We start from the raw sequence: 21,887 nt of genomic DNA, 5'->3' as shown, positions 1-21,887 counted from the left end.
TTACGAGTTTTCCACGTATACGCAAAAAGGATTTTGAGATGTTTGTGTATGCATCATGATATTGAATCACTATACGGATTTCAGAGTTGGGGGCATAGGGTCCATTTAAGTATGGTTTGTAAATATGCAGTTCAGTTTTTGAAATAGAATCCTCAAATTGTGGTGCTTGCTCGACTTCAAGAATGGTGTTCTCCATGAGGATAAACTCTAAATCCAAGTTTTTTAAGGAATCTCACGTTAACAGATGTTAGCCGTTTGATGTCTCGTCGTCTACTGGATAAGGACACACCTGAACCGCTCAATTTATGCTTAGAAAAATATTTCACTCCCATTGTTTTTTCAAATGCAGTCTTAGAGTTATTTCTTCCTTTCTTAGGTTAACTAAGCGTCCTTCCTGATCGACTATTTGAATGTCGAGCTCCGATATCGATTGAACGGTAACTGGGACATAAATGAGCGTGGTAGGTCGTTCATTTATCTTATATCCCGGAGGTACTATGGGGGAAAATTCATGAATAGTATTGTTTAATTTACCATTCAAGTATGTGTGTCCCACAGCATTGCTTGTAATTCGTATAACATTCACGGGGAATATATTTACAGGATTTGTCGATTCATGCAGCTCACCTGCTTTGTATACTTGAGAAGAAAATCCAAGCATTTCACCTAATGTATTTTTTCCACTAAAATCCACATGTATATTGTTGCTGAACATTATGCACTGTAAGGTGTTGGGGTTGCCTCGTAATAGAAATGTTGAATCTGCAGGTAGGTTCTGTTTTATGTAAGCTTCCATGTCACTTATTTCATATGCACCTGTTGGTAATTTAATTTCATGATGTTCATTGTTTGCGATGTATCGAAAAACTTGATTATTTTCATCAATGTTCGGTATCGAGTTATATGTTGTCACATCGATCAATGCCATTGTCCACTCTCCATCCAATTGCAAGGGAGGGAAGTAGTAGGTTCTCATAATCGAGCTCTTCCCAGTTAAAATTAATGTTATTGACATTTTGTCTAGTTTACACTGCGTCTCGCGTTGTGTGTGGTCTCTCTATAAACACTCTGTCGCATATGTGGCTTATGATAACACTAATGCTTCTTATATATTGATACTAAAAATCTTAAGCATAAGTGACCGCAATTCCATGAATGCAACTTTTGTTGCCTGTCATAATTATAGGTTATGTTGCACTTGTTTAAATATCGTATCAGTTCCACTGGTGGAGGCAAGTCTCCGAAGCTATCGTAATATTCAACGTTAGGACCGGTCTTGACATAAGCAGTCCAATGCGTTCCCGGTCCTTTGGATGAGTCTAGATTCAAAATAGCACTTTCATTACGCAATGGTTTCTTAGGTAGCGAATCGCGCATGTATATTTGTCTAAAGTATGGTATTTTCAATTCTTTTATCGCCTTCATTAACTCGAGGTTTGTAAGAGCTCGCTTTGGTAAGTTTTTGATTATCGCTTCCTGCTCCCGCGATTTTTCTTTCTTCTTCTTCCTCTTCGCTTTCCCCCACCACCCGACTGTGGGTAGGGGCGTAGATAAAGTCCTGAACCGTTTTTTGCTGCACGTGCTATCGCTTGCATACGTGCCTGACTCCGGACATCGGAAACAGTTTTAGCAACACCCGCAGCTCCACCAATTAAGCTGCCTAATGCAGCGAGTGCTGGAAATATAAATGGTAATAGACCACCCTTCTTCCCCAGGGCTTTCCTGACAGATTTACGGTTTCTCTTCTTTGATGATGATGAAAATCTTAAACCTGCACCAAGCTTACGTTTCACTCTCATAATCTTGTTAACGGTCCACGCGGATACTCTCTGTCCAAATTTAGTTTCGGGAGACTTTCTAATCTTCTCGGCCGTGTCAGCTAATATTTTATCCGCTTTATGTCTTTCAGCCAAGTTATTACTATTCGCATACACAATATCGTGAAGACGACACGCCTCGTCTAGTGCATTCACACCACGATCACCTCTTGCTAGTCTCTCGGCTAGTCTCGTGCCAGGTCCACAGAAATTGTAGCCCGGAAGATGTGCCTCGAATGGTAGCTTATTTATAACAGAATTAACTAAGCCTGAACCTCTCTTCCGTCTCATACAAGACATATCAAGACACTGAGTGGTTTCACTATAAGGATGACTGTTTTATAGTGTTTAAGTTTAGTATTAAGAATGGAGGTTGTTCAACAACAGCTCGCTTTACCAATTTCACTAATTGATGATGATGTGTTTAGTAAAACTGAAGAACGTCATGGATCTCTGTTACCAAATACCATACGGTGTATAGTGTCAGGTCCTTCGAATTCTGGCAAAACTTGTCTTATTCTTTCACTTCTAGAACACCCCAATGGGATACGTTTTGAGAATGTGTATTTATATAGCAAGTCCCTAGAACAACCAAAATATCAACGTTTAGCCCATGTGCTGGAAAATGTCGGGGGAGTGAAATTTTTTAAATTTCGAGAAAATGCTGATGTTTTAGACCCCAGTCAAGCCCTCCCCAACTCTGTGCTAATCTTCGATGATGTTGCTTGTGATAAACAAAGCATTGTTCAAAAGTATTATTCTATGGGGCGACACCACAAGATCGACTGTTTCTACTTGGTACAAACTTATACCCAAACCCGAAAGCAATTAGTGCGAGATAATTGTAATCTAATAATTTTGTTTAAAATGGACGATCTTAATCTAAAGCATGTGTTTTCCGACCATGTCGGTACAGATATGAGCTTTGAGAGATTTAAAACTCTTTGCGGTCACTGTTGGAACAGTCCTAATGAGCATGGTTTCATTGTGATAGCTAAAGATTTTCCTCTACATAAAGGGCGTTACAGATGTGGTTTTGATCAGTTTATTGTGATAGGTTCATGAATCATGATGTCAAAGTTCGGTGGTGGTGGACTTAAACGATCGCACGACTCATGCATGACGTTTACTCGTGAAGGGGACTGCGACTTAAGCTGGAAACATTTGAAGAGAGTTGGTGATCCTAAACAAGATGGTGATGCTGCTAATAAGAAGTATGTTGACGCAGTAAGCGGGGCTTTTACACATGCTTTGCATTCGATGACTGATGGTATGACACGACAAGTTACAGATATCAACAGATCACTTACTGTAACAAGAGATGTGCAAGTGGGGATTATGGAGTTCTTGCGCAATATGGAGGCTAAAGAACAGCATTTAATTGCTCAATTAAATGAAAGTCTTTCAGCTGTGTCGACAAAGTTGGGTGATATGTGCACCTCGTTGGAGAGCAGGTTAGATTTATTCGCACAAACATTTATAGAGGAACTAAATGATGCACTAAATGCTAACATGGTTGAGATGGTATTGAAAATTAATGCTGGAATTGTACAACAGCTTTCACAAATGAATCGCACTGTTGGTGTTTTGACGATTACTCCTGATGAATATTCTCGCGGTGTGTTGTCTAAGAAACCTTCACCTCCAAAACCAGCACCTGCAAAAACAGCATCTTCAAAACCAGCACCTCCAAAACCAACACCTCCAAAACCAGCACCTCCAAAACCAGCACCTCCAAAACCATCAAGCTCTAGACATGCCTAGATCACTCACGTATTGATGCTAGTTGTATATAAAAGGGTGATATGCTATCGCTAACTCTGCAGTCATGTCTCTTGAGGCTAGTAAGTTGGAGCGCGTCATAGAAAATGTTCGTGCAAAGTATCTACTTGCCAAACGAGCTCGTTTGGAGAGGGATGCAATTAATGAAGAAATATTCAAGTCTGTTAATTCGCGTTTGGATAAACTTGGACCTACTACATCGCTCGCACAGTCTATCGATACTGTGAAGCAGGATTCTGCAGAAGAAGCTACTGTGAAACAATATTTAGAATCAAGCGACAGTGATGACTCGAACGCTATTCCTTTAAAACATCACGGTGTTCCATATGATGATTCTTTAGGTGGAGTGCAGTCTTATTTGCAGAGCTACAACCTTCGCTCTGGTGATGGAACCTATGGTGTATCTAAAAGACATAACCGCTGGTTTTTAGGGGACACGGAAGTATTTTTTCACGATAACAATATGATTCGCGTTAAAGATGAACTAATACAACCTGCTCCTGGTTTATTTGAACTTTTATTTCGCAGAGAGCCGCATACGTACTCGGAATCGGCCCTTAAACAATATGGTAATCTACTAGAGCTTACAAATGCTTATTTTAAAAAGAATGATCCTGCAACAAATCTCTATAAAAGCACGTCACATGCGAAATTTGATATCATTAAGCAACTGTTTCCACATATTGGTTCGCAGCAACGAGGAAGTGGATTGTTACATAAAACATTGGATTTAGGTCGTAAACGAGAGTTCATTTATTGGAATGATCCGAATGAGATAGTAGATCGACTCAGGTTGTTAATGGCCTCGCAGGCTTCTGGCCACACCGGACACAATAACGAAATCCTTTCGATACTTGAAGAGTTACAAGAATCAGGATACATTGCAAAATGAGCGACGCACAGCGTGGGATTGCATACGAGCTTCACCGAGGCAAACGTATTATATTTCCTCGCAGAAAGGTTTTAACATATGGACTCCATGATTTACTACAGATTGATTTGGTAGAAATGATACCATACAGTAAAGTGAACAGTGGTTACAAGTACATCCTGACTGCCATAGATGTGTACAGCAAACGTGCTTATGCAGTTCCAGTTAAACAAAAGACAGGTGTGATGGTTACTGCTGCCATGAGAAGTATTTTGAAAGAAGCAGGAAGTTTTAAAAGTATTCAAAGTGATGCGGGAACAGAATTTTATAACTCAACTTTCAGAGCTCTTATGAAAAGAAAAAATATTAATCATTATTCCACTCACAGTGAGATTAAAGCAAGTGTGGTAGAGCGGTTTAATAGATCTCTAAAATCGCTGCTTTTTCGCGAGTTTTCAGCTCAAGGAAATTATAAGTGGCTTAAAATTTTACCACAAGTTCTACGTGTCTACAATAACAGATTCCACCGCACCATTGGCATGGCTCCGAATCAAGTGAAGGATGACTCTTTGCTACAAAGTGTTTACAAATATGTAAAGACAATTGACCCTAGAAAACCTAAGGCTCGTGTGGGGGATCATGTACGCGTGTCACGAAACAAGAAAGTTTTTGAAAAGGGGTTTACACCGAATTGGTCTCACGAAGTGTTTAAAGTAACAGCTATGAGGTCCAGCTTTCCGCGTGTGTATAACTTGAGTGATATGGATGGAAATGAAATACAAGGTGTTTTTTATGCTTCAGAAATTCAAATTACAAAATACCCCGATACATACTTGGTAAATAAAATTCATCGAAAGCGTGGTGAAAGATTCCAGGTGTCTTGGAAGGGGTTTCCCGATACCGTGAGGACATGGGTAAAGAGAAAGGATATGGGAGTTTAAGATTACATATACACATTTTATTTTACCTTATTGCTTGTTCTCAATCGAAGCATATTCTATGGAATCGTTTGTGTGGGCTGTTGTTGAGATTCTATTCCTGCAATGTATTTATAATGTGTGGACTACTTCCTGAACACGACCCAGCACTCTGCAGCTTGGGATCAACAAGCTGTGACGTCAGCCCGCGCTGGGCGCCTCATTGGAATGTGTAGCGCGACATCGGGGTTGCATGTCATCTTTCCGTCAAGACCAGGTCAACTATAGTCTTCATTCTGTCTCTGACAATTCCATAATGAACATGGCTGCTTTTGAGGAAATGCGCGATTGCATTGAATATGCGCTTCATGCTTGCATCGGCATGAATATAGATGCGATAGTACACCATCTAGAGGTCAATTTGTTCACTGCATTTCCAGAGGAATACGAGTTTCTAACATACCTTTACAACGGTATTATAGCATGCTTTGAAGCTGTAATGGAGGCTCAAGAGCAAGTGGAGCCAGATGATGGAGTGGACAGCGGCTTCGGAGAGAGTGACGGTGAAGCATAATGCTTGCGCCCTTGTTAAACATGGAAAATAGGCCTCTCGGGGAAACTCGCCATGTATAAAAAAACGGGAGTTAACGCATCTAATGCTGTACCTCCTGAGACATAGTCTCTAAGGTGATGTGGAAAGCAGCATACCACTATAAATTCAAACACAATTTTTTTTTTTTTTCAGCTTACACTCCAGAGAATCTTCCGCCACGTCGAGATGAAGAGAATGAGACTACACATCATAGTTATAAATTAACTATCACTAAATAATAATAATGAGCTTACACTATTATTAAATGCATTACAGGAAAGCTAACACTAAAGTATGCCTATAAGAAAAAATTTCTTATGCCTGCTTCTGATGCATATAAAGGAACACATATCATGATCATTCAATATGGTGCACTCTGTGCATGTAAGGGAACAATCTTTTCGGTGCACTCTGTGCATGTATTGGAACGAGTCCTTGGGTGTATCATGTGCTTCCAAGATGGTGGGGCTGTTGAATCCAAGATGGCGGAGAATTGTTTAAAGGTTGTAATATTTTTTTAAATTTAAATATCGCGCCCTCTGGTAGCAACACTTGTTACTAAATATATCGATTAGCATTCGACCTATCGAATGGTGCTGCGCCCTGGCAGCTGAAATATGAAATAAAAGTTAATATATCGATTAGCATTCGACCAATCGAATGGTGCTGCGCCCTGGCAGCTGAAATATGAAATAAAAGTAAATATATCGATTAGCATTCGACCTATCGAATGGTGCTGCGCCCTGGCAGCTGAAATATGAAATAAAAGTAAATATATCGATTAGCATTCGACCTATCGAATGGTGCTGTGCCCTGGCAGCTGAAATATGAAATAAAGATGGCGACGGTGGCACACTCTGGTAGCCAACTTGAGAATCAAGATGGCGGCGCCTCTGGCAACTAATTTTTGAATTTGGCGCGCGATACTAGCGACATCTACCAGCCAACTTGAGAACCAAGATGGCGGCGCCTCTGGCAACTAATTTTTGAATTTGGCGCCATCTGGTAGTCTGTGCTGGAATTAAAGATGGCGGCTGTAAAATGATTTTTAATTTCAAATGTGGCGCCTTAGGTATGCATTAAGGAAGGCAAAAATACCCTCCCCCTTTTATCATAAACTTGACATCAGTACATAGCATATATAGATTATTTATTCCACCATATTCCAATTGGTCTCGTGGTCTAGTGGTCAAGGCGTCCGCCTCGTAACCACGACATCCTGGACGTTTTCACGTCCCATGGATCGAATCCCAGCCTCGGCACTGAAAATATTTTAGTTAAAATAAAATAATACCTGCTGCTACCTGGTGGCGACCAACAGAACTATATGACGTCACACAAGATGGCGGCCTCCAGCAGCCGAAACAAGATGGCGACCAGGAAAAATCAAGATGGCGGCCTCCAGCAGACGAAACAAGATGGCGACCAGGAAAAATCAAGATGGCAGCCTCCAGCAGACGAAACAAGATGGCGACCAGGAAAAATCAAGATGGCGGCCTCCAGCAGACGACACAGAATCATGACGTCACGATTCGAAGTTGGTGGAAATTTCTAGAAATACAAAATGGCGGATTTGCGGATTTGCGATTTGCGGATTTGCGGATTTGTGAATTTGCGGATTTGCGGATCTCCGGATTAGCAGATTTGCGAATTTACGAATTTGCGGATTTGCGGATTTGCGGATCTGCGGATTAGCGGATTAGCCACTGGATTAGCGCATAAAAAACTGGATATGCACATAAAAAACCATAAAAAATGCGTAAAAAACCATAAAAAATGGGATAATCCCCGGATTACCCCGCTCCCCCCTCGTCTATGTTCCAGAGTCGGCACGCTCTCCCTACTAGCTTCACTTATTTCACCGAAAAGAGTTTTTTTGCGGGTTTTGTATAAAACAAAAGAACTTTAAACGTGCTTTTATGACCTGTTTCTGAAAATCTAGTCAATAATATCACATCGTGAATTAATTTCGGTGCAAAAAAAAAAAAAAAGATCTCTAAGGATTTTTAATCAATAGTCATCGCTTTACACTATACATATGTACATGTAAAATAAATAACTTAATAAAAATCGACTATCATGTGAATAATTAAAAAAATATATATATATTTTACACCTGAAACATTAAAAATAACAAAACTTGTTTGTGAGATGCTTACGTTGCAAAAATATTTGACTTCGATAAGAAATTAAATTTCCCAGTACCGTACCACTTAGTGAAATTGAAATTTCAGTCAGTTTATTTTTAAAAGACATCGCAGGTCAGTATTCACATTTAGCAAGTTAAAAACGGTGTAAAGTTAGAGGCAAATAACTCTTAATGCGAGCTGTGACGTCACGGGCCACGCAAGCAGCCTCCACACTCGCCACGCAGCTAAGACCTGTAAACTAATCTTGTACCGGCGCCATGCGGAACTTCCTTTCGCCTCGCGAAACTTAGTCCCGCGCAAGTTGCTAATCCTGCGGAATAAGTTTCCCCAGCGGCACGAAACACATTTTTTCTTCTTCAAGGAAGCACGCCTTCTTCAATTTAACGGTATACTCGCTTAAACCTCCCGGAGAAACCCACGGGCGAGAGAAAATTTTCACGACGTCGTTAACTAAGTGCAAAAAAAAAAAACTGCTTGCGTCGGCACATTCCACTAGTCGCGGTGTGAAACATAATAGGTTTCGACAGTTGATTTACTTCATCTCAAGAAAAGGCTAGGAAAAATACGTTTCTTGCATACTTATAGCGTGGAACTTTCAGGGTTCAGAATTGTTCGCATAAGAACACTCGCTAATTATAAACAGCTGCCACTGGGTTAACTTCTATTCCACACCAGGTATAATGAAACTGCGTAGACAAAGATTGATAACAGCTAGGGTAACTTATTTATGCTGTGATATTTTACGTGCGTTTTCTCCATTATGAAGTTTAAACATCCTTTTAGTATATACAAATATATATTTTAGCAATAATTTACATAGTGTTCACTAGCTTTAAGGTGAATAGTTTGTGGCCGTTCAATTCTTCAAAGTAGCTATAACATTTATTAATTCTTTTCTGCCGTCACAGACGTATTTTATATTCTTGAATGTGTTCATGTTTCTTGTATTTTTGTATATTGTATTGAACACTAAATTATATTTAGTTTTACTCTTAACTGATAGTGGAAAGATATGAAATAAAAATAATAATGAAAGTACACGAATTTAAGAAAATTATTCAAACGACAACAGTACATATTAATTAATTAAATGAAATTACTACAAAAGAGTGTTTTCCGGTATTTTATATTAACGTGTATACTTTCAGCTAGTCTAAAAATAACTCTATATGAATGTCTGTTTAAGTAGATTAAATGAGGTTTTAACAGTGTCGAAAAGAAAAAAAAAATATTATTTACTCTTCAAAGAAGTCAATTACTATTAAATATTGATATTTGTAGGTGTTTTAGTAAAAATATTATGAGTGAACTGAAGAGTTTTATTTCTTGCGGTACTACTTAGTAACATCTAGAATCACGCGATTAAAGTTGTTTATAACTTTGTTTAGCGTTCATCATTCAATTTATATCGACGATTTTTACAGTGTAACACGTTTTCGATACTTAACTTTTAGTAACAAGATGAACGGTTTATGTTAGAGCTTTCTACTTTTTCTGGGCCCAACTAATCTTTGCCGACTAATTTTTATCGGCTTAACCGTTAACGGGCTAAACAAGGAATCCCCAGTATTCCATTAAAGTATGTGTAAAAGAAGCCTCTTGAAAGAGACAATTAGGTAAGTGTTGAGTTAGGCCTCAAAAACCGAGGATTTCAATAAAGAGTCTTAAGGAGGTAGACATTTTTTTGCTTCATTAATTCTTTTTGCAGATGACTTGAAAAAAAAATTAGTAATGTAGCTAAAGTTAGGGAAAGGCCATTTTACGAAAAAAAATCTGAACGCCCATTAGACTGTAATAATGTATGCCCACTCCAGCCGGCTCTTCCTTGTGATTGGCGGCCGTCTGCAAGAGAACTCGCTGCCTTATTTGACGGAGCCACTCAGGACGCGATTGCTTCCGCACTGAATTACTGTGATTGGCGTTCTCTAACACTAAACATTACTTGAAAAAATCTCGGCGAATCTCGAAACGCAGATGATGCTAAAGTAGTCACAACTATTTTCGAACTCTTTTCGCGAATAATACATGCCCCTAGATATAGTTAATCGTTCATATTTTTTTCTCCAAAACAAAACTTAAATAATTTTTTTTTTAAAATAAACTTAATGACAAATATTTATGTCAGTCCTAGCATATACTGAAAGCTGGATTTAAAAAAAAAACAACTTATAAAGCTGAGTTTTTCATGGTTTGAAAAAAAACCTAAGTTTTATTGATTTATAAATTATATACCTACTAAAACAATCCCTTTCAGCTCAGCCTAAAGCGTCCGTAGATTTAGAAGTACCTTTTTTTTCTGGTAATGTTTTGGAAACTTCTGTAAACTCTTGATACATTTTAAGATCTTAATGAACATACAATTCTATATGTTCGTTAATATTTATAACAATTCGATAAAAATTTTTCTCATATTAAATGCAACGAAAATATTTAGAATGTTTTTAATGCATACAGCATTGGATGTCTTAACGAATATCATGCCTTCTATGGTAGTTATGCAATTATTTTTGACCTTTAAACACTATTTCTATCCCTTGCAATAATCCGTGGTAGTATGGTTAAAAAAAGTTTAAGATAATATTAATATTGTTAAAAATAATTCTGACGAATTTAATACTAAGGTTGTTTTAATTTTTTTTTTAACTTCAACCTCAGTTTCTACGGCAATAATTAGTAACTTCATCAAAAATTGTTTCAACCAAAGGTTTAATATAAAGTTTAGGAGTTTTACAATAAATTATAATGGATTTGAAATTATATATATTAAAAAATAATGACTTTTGGTCTTTCTATCCTTATTATTTCCACCCCTTGCAGTAATGGCTTGTTACATAAAATTTACTTTAGCCAAACGTTTTCAGCAATATTAAAAATGTTTAACAAAAATATGCATTAATTCGATAGAGTATATGGTATGGAAGTTTTATATATTTTCTCATTTCCCCCTTAAATTTTTAAAACCCTGCAGAAAGGTTTTGTATTATAAAATATTGTTTAAGACAAAATTTTGAGATAAAAATTATAAGATTTACAAACAATTTCAACACATTTGATGGTATAGGTACTAAGAGAATTATAAATTTCTTTTTGTATACTCACCCATCTTTATCAACCCCTTTCCGCAATTGTTGGTCGTATTAAATATTATTTCAGACAAATTATTGATAACATTTACAAATTTACAATTTTTTTAATGGATTTGATAGTGTATCTACAAAGGGAGCTCCCAATTTTGTTTTTTGTAAGTCAACCCCTGTTTTTTTTCCGCCCTTTGCAGTGAGTGATAGTATGTTGAATAACAAATTAATGATTTACAATAAAACAGAACGGAATTTATAGTTTATTACTAAAGGAGTTATGAATTTTTTAAAATTCTACCACTCATTCTTTCAGACTTTTGCAGCAATGGTTTGTCTAATCCTAAATTGTTTCCGACAAAGAATTTATATAAAAATGATTAAATTTACAAAAAATTTGAAAGGATTTAGAAGAGTTCCTACTAAAGAAATTATGATTTTTTTTTTAATTTACCACTCAATTTTTCAAAACCTTTAGGCGCTGGTTCGTCTAATCAAAAATTGTTTCAGACAAAAGTTTTAGATAAATATCACAAGATTAACAGAATACATTTTATGAATTCGAGTTGTGCCTACGAAGGGAGATATGTTTTTTTTTTTACTCTAACCTCTGTTTATATTTAACTTTTTGCAATTAAGGTTAGTGGTCTCAAAAATTTATTCAGACAAAATGTTTTAGTATTTATCCTACAAGTTGTAACACGTTTATCCTACAAGTTATAATACGTTCAAACACGGACGTGATATTTTCCATACTACGGGAGTTACAGCGTTTTTCTGTTTTTCAAAAAAATCTTTTCCATTTCTACCTCTTTTGTCGAATATTGCCCATCAACGAACCAGACGCGAGGTTTTCCAAAAATAAATGTTATGTATCAGCTTGAAAGTGATTTGTCAAAAATTGCGACAGTTATCGTGTTTACATAATTGTGATATATTATATATATATAATCTTTTGATTTGACTATGGTTTTGGGGTCTGGACCATGAAACGAAAAACTATACAAACTTTTTCTGGAAGTCGCACCATGGTAACAGTTGCTATAGGTAGTATTTCCTTGAAATGTACCTAATAAAGTGTGTCTTCCAAATGCTTTATACAAACGGTCAATCCAAAATGGTATGCCACATTAAATAATGTTTTCAGTAATGTTGGGAATTTATAAAATTAACCTTTGAGTTAAAAAAAATTAAATAATGTATTGTTTAGTAGAGAAAGCTTTAAACAAACAATTAATTAATTTTTTTATTAACAATCAAATGATAATTCTTTATCTTTCCTAACTGAAATACATTTTGACCTAGGATATTTATATTGGGGGAAAAATAGTTTAAAGATTCACACTATCAATATTATTCTCATACAGAGGTATTATGACGGAAAATAGCTCAGCAGAAAACTCCGAAGACATATTTTCCTAAAAGGAACAGTAGCAGATACAGGAATTTTTCCAAAAAGCGGAAGGGGAATTGAAAAAAAGAAATTCAACTAAAGGTAAAACTTGTGTATTAATAACACATCAACAACAAGGAATTTGGGCTGTTACCTCATCATTCTCAACATGCGTGACTTCAAGTGTAGTTTTAAGTTCCAGGTGTAGTAACAGCTCATCTGGCACTGCTCAAGATAAAAAAAACGCCTTTACCGAAATTTATCAATATTTTTCTTAACCTCCGGGCCCCGGGGGGTGGGGGAGGGGAGGATGAGAGAAATCCATTTTGTCACCGACCTTGAATATGGACGGTGTTACTACTTGGACCCAAAATGGCTAGATGTTTATCTCGCAATGTGCTGCGAAAACGGATAATAGTTGGGGGGGGGGGGGGGGGGGGGGTGTTATGGCCGCAGCAACGGCTCCAGATGTTTCGTGGACTGGCCATTACAAATTCAACCATCCACCGAGGAAACGCAGCGTGCAATGTGTCCGGCTCCCAGTTTAGCGGCCAATCCACCGACGTTAATTGCATACGCCTCTCTCCGGGCCAGATACTACGTCACAATGACGTATCACCGCCAGGGCGTAACACTGGCCTTTCATGCGCCAAATTAATTACAAGGGGAGGATCGGTACTCTCTCCCCCCCCCCCCCCCCAACACGCAATTGGCGCGACCGGTTAGCTCAACGATGCTTCCTGGGGAAGTCGTGGGCTCGGCCAACGCAAGGAGTTTCAGCGTTGTTGAGTCGCACGAATAAAGACGTGTGCTACATATGAGGAACCATGGAGATTATAAGTTTAGGAGTGAGTACGTGAATTCATTGTCTTGGATGGTAAAACAAATTTTTGGCTAGAATGATGATTAACGCTTATCCTTTGCTGTTATAAACATACACACACACCTACACACGCATAAATATATACAAACACATTAAAAAAATAATAATACCCACCCTATGAAATTTTTTTTATGATTCTTCCTTGCAAGTTATTTTGAAGCTATAAAATTTTTTGCATAAACATTAATACAGCTACGGTTTGTTTTGCTAATCTATTGCTAGTTAAAGTGACTATAACTTCACAGCAGACACCATGTGAGGTGCTGATAGACAGGAAATAAAACGAAAATAAGTTTATGGGTTGGCTTAAATTATTGTAATAAGAAGACTCTTTGGTTAAATAAGCTATATCATACTGTCAAAATCTCTGTAAATCATCGCAGAAAAGCGTAGACCTACATTAGAGTTTTGACTTCGCAGAAAAAAAAGGTTGATTAAATCCAACCAAATATCGATTTATAAACTTTATGTGGCGAAACATCATTATTTTTTCATCTTAATCTTGGATCCATACGAAGGGCTAATACTACTTACATACTTGTAGATTCACCAAAATATAACCATATAACCATTCTTTGCAAACTAGTTCTTTCCCAGGGCTTCCAAAATTTCAGTTAAAATTTCTTGCCATGACTAGAAACGCTTCACAGCTAAATGTTTTTCGGCCTATCAGCATATTACTTGTTTTTCCAAGGCGCTTGAATTTAGAGCATACCAGCGAATTTCTATGACTAGGACATCAACTCCGAGCAAGAATCTTTACATCCGTGGTCATGTGGGAATTTTTTTGACGGTCAATCCGGAAAAATCTCAGTCAGTATTGATAGGATAAAAACATATGTTGGGTAGACTTACTACCAGAATTCATATTAGCGAGAATATGTATAAAATTACAATGATAAGTAAAGAGTTTAGGCGTGTTCCTCAACAACGATCTGTTCAGGGGCTCGATTCTGAAATTCACTAGACTCGTCATCTTGTCGTGACTCCCGCTTACGACAACCCACCTTCCGACAATATCTGTATTCTCAAATGTAAAAAAAAACCAAACAAAAAACGGGTATGCGACATCAAGAATCCTGCCTACTCGTCGTATCCTCCGCGAACTGCGGACTACTAGGCGGCGCCACTAGTGTTGAATGCTGGGAAATAGCGTTATCTCTCTTAATATACCCACGAGTCGAGGCTGTCAAGATGGCGGAATAATAGTTATGAAGCTATTAGGATGGATAATTTTAGTTTTATATGTTTATGAAGTATGATTTTTGTGTAGCTACTTGTGTAGTACTGCTGTGGTTAAGTGTCATAGAGGATAAAAGCCTTAACGTCACCATTAAGACAAAAATAGAATAAATAAATAATACACAGCCACAAGTCTCTAATGATGATTGAAATATAATGTATTAGTTAAAAATTACGCTACACTCTTTATAAATGTATCTACTTAAAGTTGAAAACATAAGGGGAAACATTAATTTAGATGGGTTATTTACGCTGGGTTCTTCAGTTTATATAAATCGAATTTTAAGTTACGTAATCGAATATTCAGTTTCTTAATCGTTATACAAAAATCTCATTTCTTATTTTATCGATGCATTTTTTTTATTATACTTCAGGATATATTCAACAAAGGTTTGTACGTTTCAAGTTATTTTTGGTGGGTTTACCAAACGTCTACGGTAAAAACTGCATTATATGAAGAATTAGAATTAACTACCGTCAGCCCATCTAGGAGTAAATTGCATTTTCTTGGTGTGACTTACAATATCTATGGTGGTAATTCTTTTTTTAATACTGTTAAGCGTGGTTGGCTCTACTACCGTGAAAAAATTCAGCTTGTAATCAATTTTTTTCCACACTATTTCCTTTACATCCTTTGCTGTCACACGTAGCTATCCAAGAGACCATAAAAGCTGACACACCACACAGCTTTGATGACCTGCCATTTCCCCCGTGCAGGGCTAGCGCCAAACAGCATAGTCATGGCAGTAAAATCATGCCTCGTGGTTCGGAGTCCTGCAGAGCTCCGAGCCGCGGGCTGTAGGGGCTTATGCAGAGGGGGAGGGGATTCTCTACACATCCCCCCTCAGAAATCCTAAAATAGCTATAACAATGTATCATTCCCGCCAACAAAAGAAAAGAAGTTTAAAGTAAAACCGAGAACATTAGCATTCTAGGCATCGTGTGTATGAAGTTAAGAATTATTTCTTCTCTTTTGCTATTAAAACATTTATGCACATTTATATACCCATGGGTATAACACAATTTATAGCAGAAAATAGGAATCGTGTGAGGTGGGCTTTAGGACCAAGGCTTATAATATTAACATGGTTTAAAATAAATTCGAACAAAATTGATAGTAAGGAAACCTGATTTTTTTTTAGTTATAACCTCCACTTTTTTTATTGTAATAGTACGTCTCATCAAAAAATGTTTCAGCCAAATTGGTATGATTTTTACAAGAAAATATAACGGATTTTATAGTATACGTACAAAAAAAGATATGATTTTTTTTCTAATCTTGTAATTAACACACCTCTTTCAGTAATGGTTGGTTACATAAAAATTGGTTTTAGCCGACATTTTTAAACCAAATTAAGAATTTAAAGCAAATAACGGATTCAATAGCGGACATGGTACGGAAGTTTTATTTATTTTTTAATTTAATCTCTGGTTGTTTAACCCTTTGCAGTAATTGTAAGTCTTGCTAAAACGTTTTTCAGACCAAAGATTTACATAATTCTTAGGACATTTACAATCAATCATTATAGATGAAACTGAATAAGGGAGTTATTAATTTTTTTGTTCCTTAAACCCTGTTTAATCCACTATTACGAGCAATGGTTGGTTGTTTCAAGAAATTTTTTAGACTACAGTTTTTGATAATATTTGTAGGATTTACGAAGAATTTGAAAATATCTATAACCGTGCTTACTAAGAGATTTATGAAATTTTTTTGTCTTTCAAACCTTGTATGTTATTCTAACCCTTGCTAAAATTGTTGTTCGTATACAAATTGTATCGGATGAAAATTGTAGATAATATTTAAAGGTTTTTACAATAGATAACAATGGGTTTAAATCTTAAACCCTGTTATTTTTTATCACCTTGCGACAATGATTATTTGATCAAATATTGTTTCAGACCAAAGTTTTGGATAAAGATGATACAATTTACAAACAATCTCAAAGAATTAGTGTGCTTATTAAGGGAGTTATGAGTTTTTTTTATCCTCTAACCCGGGTTTTTCCACCCCTTGCAATTATTTTTGGTCGTATCAAAAATGCACTTAGACAAATATTTTTGGTATTGCTCCTTAGAGTTATAAGTCTAACCGGATGCGATATTTGTCACATCACGAGAGTTATAGCGATTTTTCTGTTTTTTCCAAAAACCTTCCCCATTTCTACCGCATTGGTCGAATCTTGTTCATTAACGAACTCGAACGAGATTTTCCATTACAATATTTTATGTATTAGTTTGGAAGTAATTTGTGAAATATTATGGCAGTTATATTGTCCATAAATATGTGATAAATATAAAATATCTTTTGAGTAAACGATGGTTTTGGGGTATATGGACCATAAAAAAAACATTTTCTGGAAGTCGCAAGATGGTAACGGCTACAATACGTAATATTTCTTCGAAATCTACCTTAAATTGGAAATGATAACTTCCCTGTTCAATTTTTTCCCTCAATCAAATAAATTAGTTTGTCCAAAAGTCGTTTCTCCTAAAGTTGTTCTAATGTCATTTATCCTAAACTTGTCTGTCCTAATTTCGTTTATTATAAAGTCATTTGTCCTAATGTCGTTTGTCCTACATTCGTTTGTCCTAAAACTGAGGTAAACATATTTAGCCTTATAGAGTAATTTTTCCTAAATTCGTTTGTACTAAAACCGTTTGTTCTAGAGTCATTTGTCATAATTTTTAGGATAAACGACTTTAGAACAAACGCTTTAGGACAAACGAAATTAGGACCAACGCCGCACCCCTAGCTACCAACTGGATATGTATTGCGTCACTGTCCACTGAATAGACGTGTCTGACTGCCGTCTGGGCGTATCTTGCCACCAAATAGACGTGATAGCCTGAAAAATCGACTGACGTGTCTGTCCAACCTATCTGACGTTCCTAGACAACCAACTGGATGTGCCTGGGCACAGACTGGATTTGCCTGGCCTCTGATTGGACTTCCTTGGTTTATCGTCTGTGTCAAGGCATCCAAAGGACTTGCTTCGCCTTCTAAGAATATCGCAGAGATCGAGAAACATTGTTTTTTTTTTGTTCTTGTAGAAATTACACAATAAATTTTTATTTGTAATTTTATTGTTTTAGTTCTCGAACCTGTTACTTTTTTTTTTTACTAATATTGATTTTTTTTGCATGAATTAAGGTTCGAAACAAGGACGGATAGCGATTGAATCAATCATTATTTTAAAAAATGTTTTTTGAAAACTTTTTGTAACTTTCCCGAATTTCTAGTTTAATAATTACGAATTTCCAAGATGGCATCAGCAGCTTATGACGGCTGGTGGATAAGCAATTCAAGCAGTTTTTTTTTAAGACTTTTCGTCATATTTTATTGAATAAATATTATTTTACCTGAAATAAATTTTTTTTTGCATCGAGCAAGGATCAAACCAAATACAGAACAAATCGAATATAATTAAATTATAAAAATAATTGTTTGAGGATTTTTAGATTTATTTCCAAATTTATAGCTCGAAAATAACAGTTTTTCGAAATAGAGAATTCCAAGATGGCGGTTGTAGAGTAAAACGAACAGCGGACACGCCCGAAAATGATTATCCTTATGATTTAAAGAGTCGTGAGCATATCTACCCGTAATACAATAGGTTATCTTGGCTAAAACTGTACAAAATACAACAGTTCCATTCCCTTTTACTGCTTGAGAAAACATAAATGGCACAGGCCCAGTCATATCTTGCTAACAAGTTTCAAATCCTCGGTTCACGTCATGGTATAGCCACACGTTCTCAGAGTAATTATTGTTCTTTGCTCATCCCCCAACATAAGACAGCTGTATACTAAAGATCTTTCTCTGTGACTACTGCTCGTGCCTGGAATGAACTACCCGAGTTAATCAGACTTAAAAATTCCCCTTTTGTGTTTACGAAAACATTATTCAGGTACTTGCTTAGCTCCGATAATCAGGTTTAGCTGTGGTATCAGATATGTGTGATTGAATATGTTTGAATGTAAGTGTATATGTATGATTTATTGTAAAAAATGTACTGGTATATTTATATTTAAATTGTTTGTGTCTTCGTTATTTTCTTACATAAATATTTAGGTGATTAAATATCTTTAAATCTTTATAAATTTCGAATTAGATATATTAAAAAGGCCTTTTTATAATATAAATTTAATATATTATACTTTAGGTAGCTCATGTATATCTTATATGATACTTTTTTTATTTATATATTTTTACTGATATGCTAATTCAGTTTTTATTTAAATGTATATGTGAAAATGTTTGGTATGTCTAGGCTATAATATTTATAACGTTCATATTGCACGTACCTAGTTAGTAAAGATGTAGCCTATGTGGTTAAATGGTGGTACGCCTTAACTTCGTCAATAAAAATAAAGCAATAAATAAATAATTAAATAAATTATTGGCAGTCCACCACCATGCCATTACCTAAATCGAAGTCTCATAATAAATGCATTGCACTATACTTCTTTTTATACTACTTCTAATATTTTAATTGATTTTCAATTGAAAAATATTTTTTTATTAAATCATGGTAAATATAATCGGATATTCAACAATTTGACTTTAATTTGTTTTATTATGCTTATTAATGTACGCGTTTAATAGTGGAAAGCTAATCAGGGAAAGGTATGCAAATAATTTTAACTATTGGAGGTAATGGGACAACACAAAGCATAAATGACCAGGTAAGAAACTGAACCCAGTATTACTGGCAACACTAATTTGTAGTGATATAGTTTTTTTCACGTAAATGCACAAATTTATAAATATATGTAATTTTACTTGAATATATCTGTTCCAATTACAAAAAAAATAAATTGTATGGAATTCTTTGCTAAGAATGGTAATTGGGTCAGTTAGGTGTATGAAACTTCTTGTTAGAGTCTATGTCATGTAACTTGTCTCAAATTTGACAGTTCTGAAAAGTATCATCAGAGGTACACATTTCCCAATTGTCACTTGGAAAGCATCACACCATGTTTGTTTACAAAGACAGGAAGCAGTTGCCTACAGTTAACAGATGGCGACTGGAAAAGTCGACCGAAGCGTCGGTGATATCTTCGCCTTCAACTCGGCTACGACCCAGAAGCCAAGCAACTCAATTCCCGAAGACAGTGTTCTTTTAACATGTGATTATATAAATAAAATTACAATATATATTGAGTCTGGAAACTTAGTTTGTAAGGAAGATATTTAAAAGATTAAATGTTTGATAACTGTTTTTTAAATTAATTTCTTATACATTATTTAATTTTTTTTACCTTGAAACATAGATTCGGAGTCGAGAGATACGTTCTAGGTACACGTGAGGAATCTAATTCGAGAATCGGATTCGATAAAACTGGGATTTGAGGAATCATTAATATATGTGTGTGTGTTTTCTGTATGAGTGCAAGAGCTCACCCGTTGCTTTGAGCAGCTGCAGCTTGAGAGCCTTTATCTCGGCGGTGAGCCTCTCCACCTCGGCCTTGTTCTCCTCCTCCCTCTGCTGCAGCAGCTGCACGTACGAGCCCACCGACTGCTGCTGCTGTGGCTGCTGCTGCTGCTGCTGCTGCTGCAGCTGCTGCTGCCCGCCCACTGACGGCCCTGCAACACGGGCACGCGGCATGCAACATCAGCAAAACACCGTCAGAAATTACAAGTCAATCTACGGACTTTTCAACGAAGAATAAACGAAGAGTTCTTCGTTATTTAAAATAATTGGATCTTCTTGAAAACCACGGCGTATATTGATTTCCGGGTTGCATGTTTCGTTCTAGATAAAGATAAACTATCAAGTGGACGAAAGAAGAGTGTTCTTAACAAGTTTATTGAAAGGTGTGTAAACATTGCCATGAATGAGCTTCTGGATTCATGTTCAAAGAATGTTATCTCGTTGTCTGTAAATTTACAAAGATCCCTGGATAATTTGCAGCCAGTGTTCTTCGTAATTTGAGAGTGAAAAATTTTAACAGTGCACCTCCGTGACGCAGTTGGATGCCCACTGGTTTCCGGTGCGACGGGCTCTGGGTTCGAGTCCCGTGAAAGACATGGGTGCGAGGTAGTGTCGACTAAATGGGTCACAATTAAATTCAAAGTCAAATAAACTGTAGTAAAAAACAAACGAGCCCAACATTTTAATGAAAAAAAAACAGTGAGAGTAACAGGATTTCAACCCCGGGATTATTATCATATTCTATTTTTCCAAAGATCCGCTTGAAATTACGCCAGGCTGTAATGGTTTATTACAACACCCCTTGACCAATACCTTCCTGGATTTTTCTGTTCTTTGTAGTTAAGTTTAATCGTTTTTAATGATCTCAATGTTAACATGATGTCTTAGGTCCACATGAAATAACAACTGGCAGTTACAAACTGTGTACATTTTATTGTAAATCTAATTATTTGACTGAGAGTAAAGTCCACCTGATTACGTAGTGGTTACTTCAGGCACATAGTTCCAATGGATTACACTGATTTACCAGTCGTATGCAATATTCGATCCACTAATTGTGAACGACCCTCACTTTAACTCGGACCCGAGGAAACCATGAGTGATATAGATTGTCTGTTTAACTTTACGAGGCGGTGAGCAGTTCAAAATACTTGCAGAAAATATTTTATTAAGTTGTAAACCGCCCTTTCCGTTAATAACAGCAAATACGTCTTAGTAAACTATTTTTGTTCTCTCACCAGCTAGACTCAGTTTTTTACTTATATCTATATACTGATTGGTACTTGGGAAAATATCTTTATATACAAAAATTAAACCTGGTAAAATTAGGAATAAACGCGTTACTATTCATTATTTTCATATTTCTAACCGTATGCTATTTATAAGCCATTGAAAAGTTTTTTTTTAAAAATATTTTTACACCGCGTTTTTGCACATATATTTGTATTTTCTAAACTGTAAAACTAATAGCAATGAAGTTTTAGAAAATAAACTTATATTAAAAAATAAGACAACGAACTAAAATTGATCCAACATTATCAATTATATTTATTAGCAAAACATATCCTACTTTTTTTTCGTTTTTTTACTAGTCAATTGTGATCTTATTGAACACTCATAATATTTTTTTTAATTTTCTAATTGCTCGGAGTGCGAAGATAAGTGTATGCCAATTTTAAGAGATACCGTGATGTTGCCATTGGTCGACATCCATAGCTGTCACAA

At 36.1% G+C, this 21,887-nt stretch overlaps 1 protein-coding gene across 1 annotated transcript in view; it reads right to left on the bottom strand.

The window, feature by feature from the left end:
• LOC134535534 (chondroitin sulfate N-acetylgalactosaminyltransferase 1) overlaps positions 1–21,887 on the bottom strand; it is a 795,440-nt gene that overhangs the window by 181,606 nt on the left and 591,947 nt on the right. Inside the window, exon 3 of the mRNA XM_063374680.1 lies at positions 20,132–20,314. Coding sequence (XP_063230750.1) covers positions 20,132–20,314 — 183 coding nt within the window. The remainder of the gene's footprint in view (positions 1–20,131; positions 20,315–21,887) is intronic.

The sequence above is a fragment of the Bacillus rossius genome, chromosome 8 (genome assembly GCF_032445375.1).
Source record: "Bacillus rossius redtenbacheri isolate Brsri chromosome 8, Brsri_v3, whole genome shotgun sequence".
NCBI lineage: Eukaryota > Metazoa > Arthropoda > Insecta > Phasmatodea > Bacillidae > Bacillus > Bacillus rossius.
The sequence above is the reverse complement of the archived record's forward strand: the minus strand, read 5'-3'. Positions and strand labels throughout refer to the sequence as shown.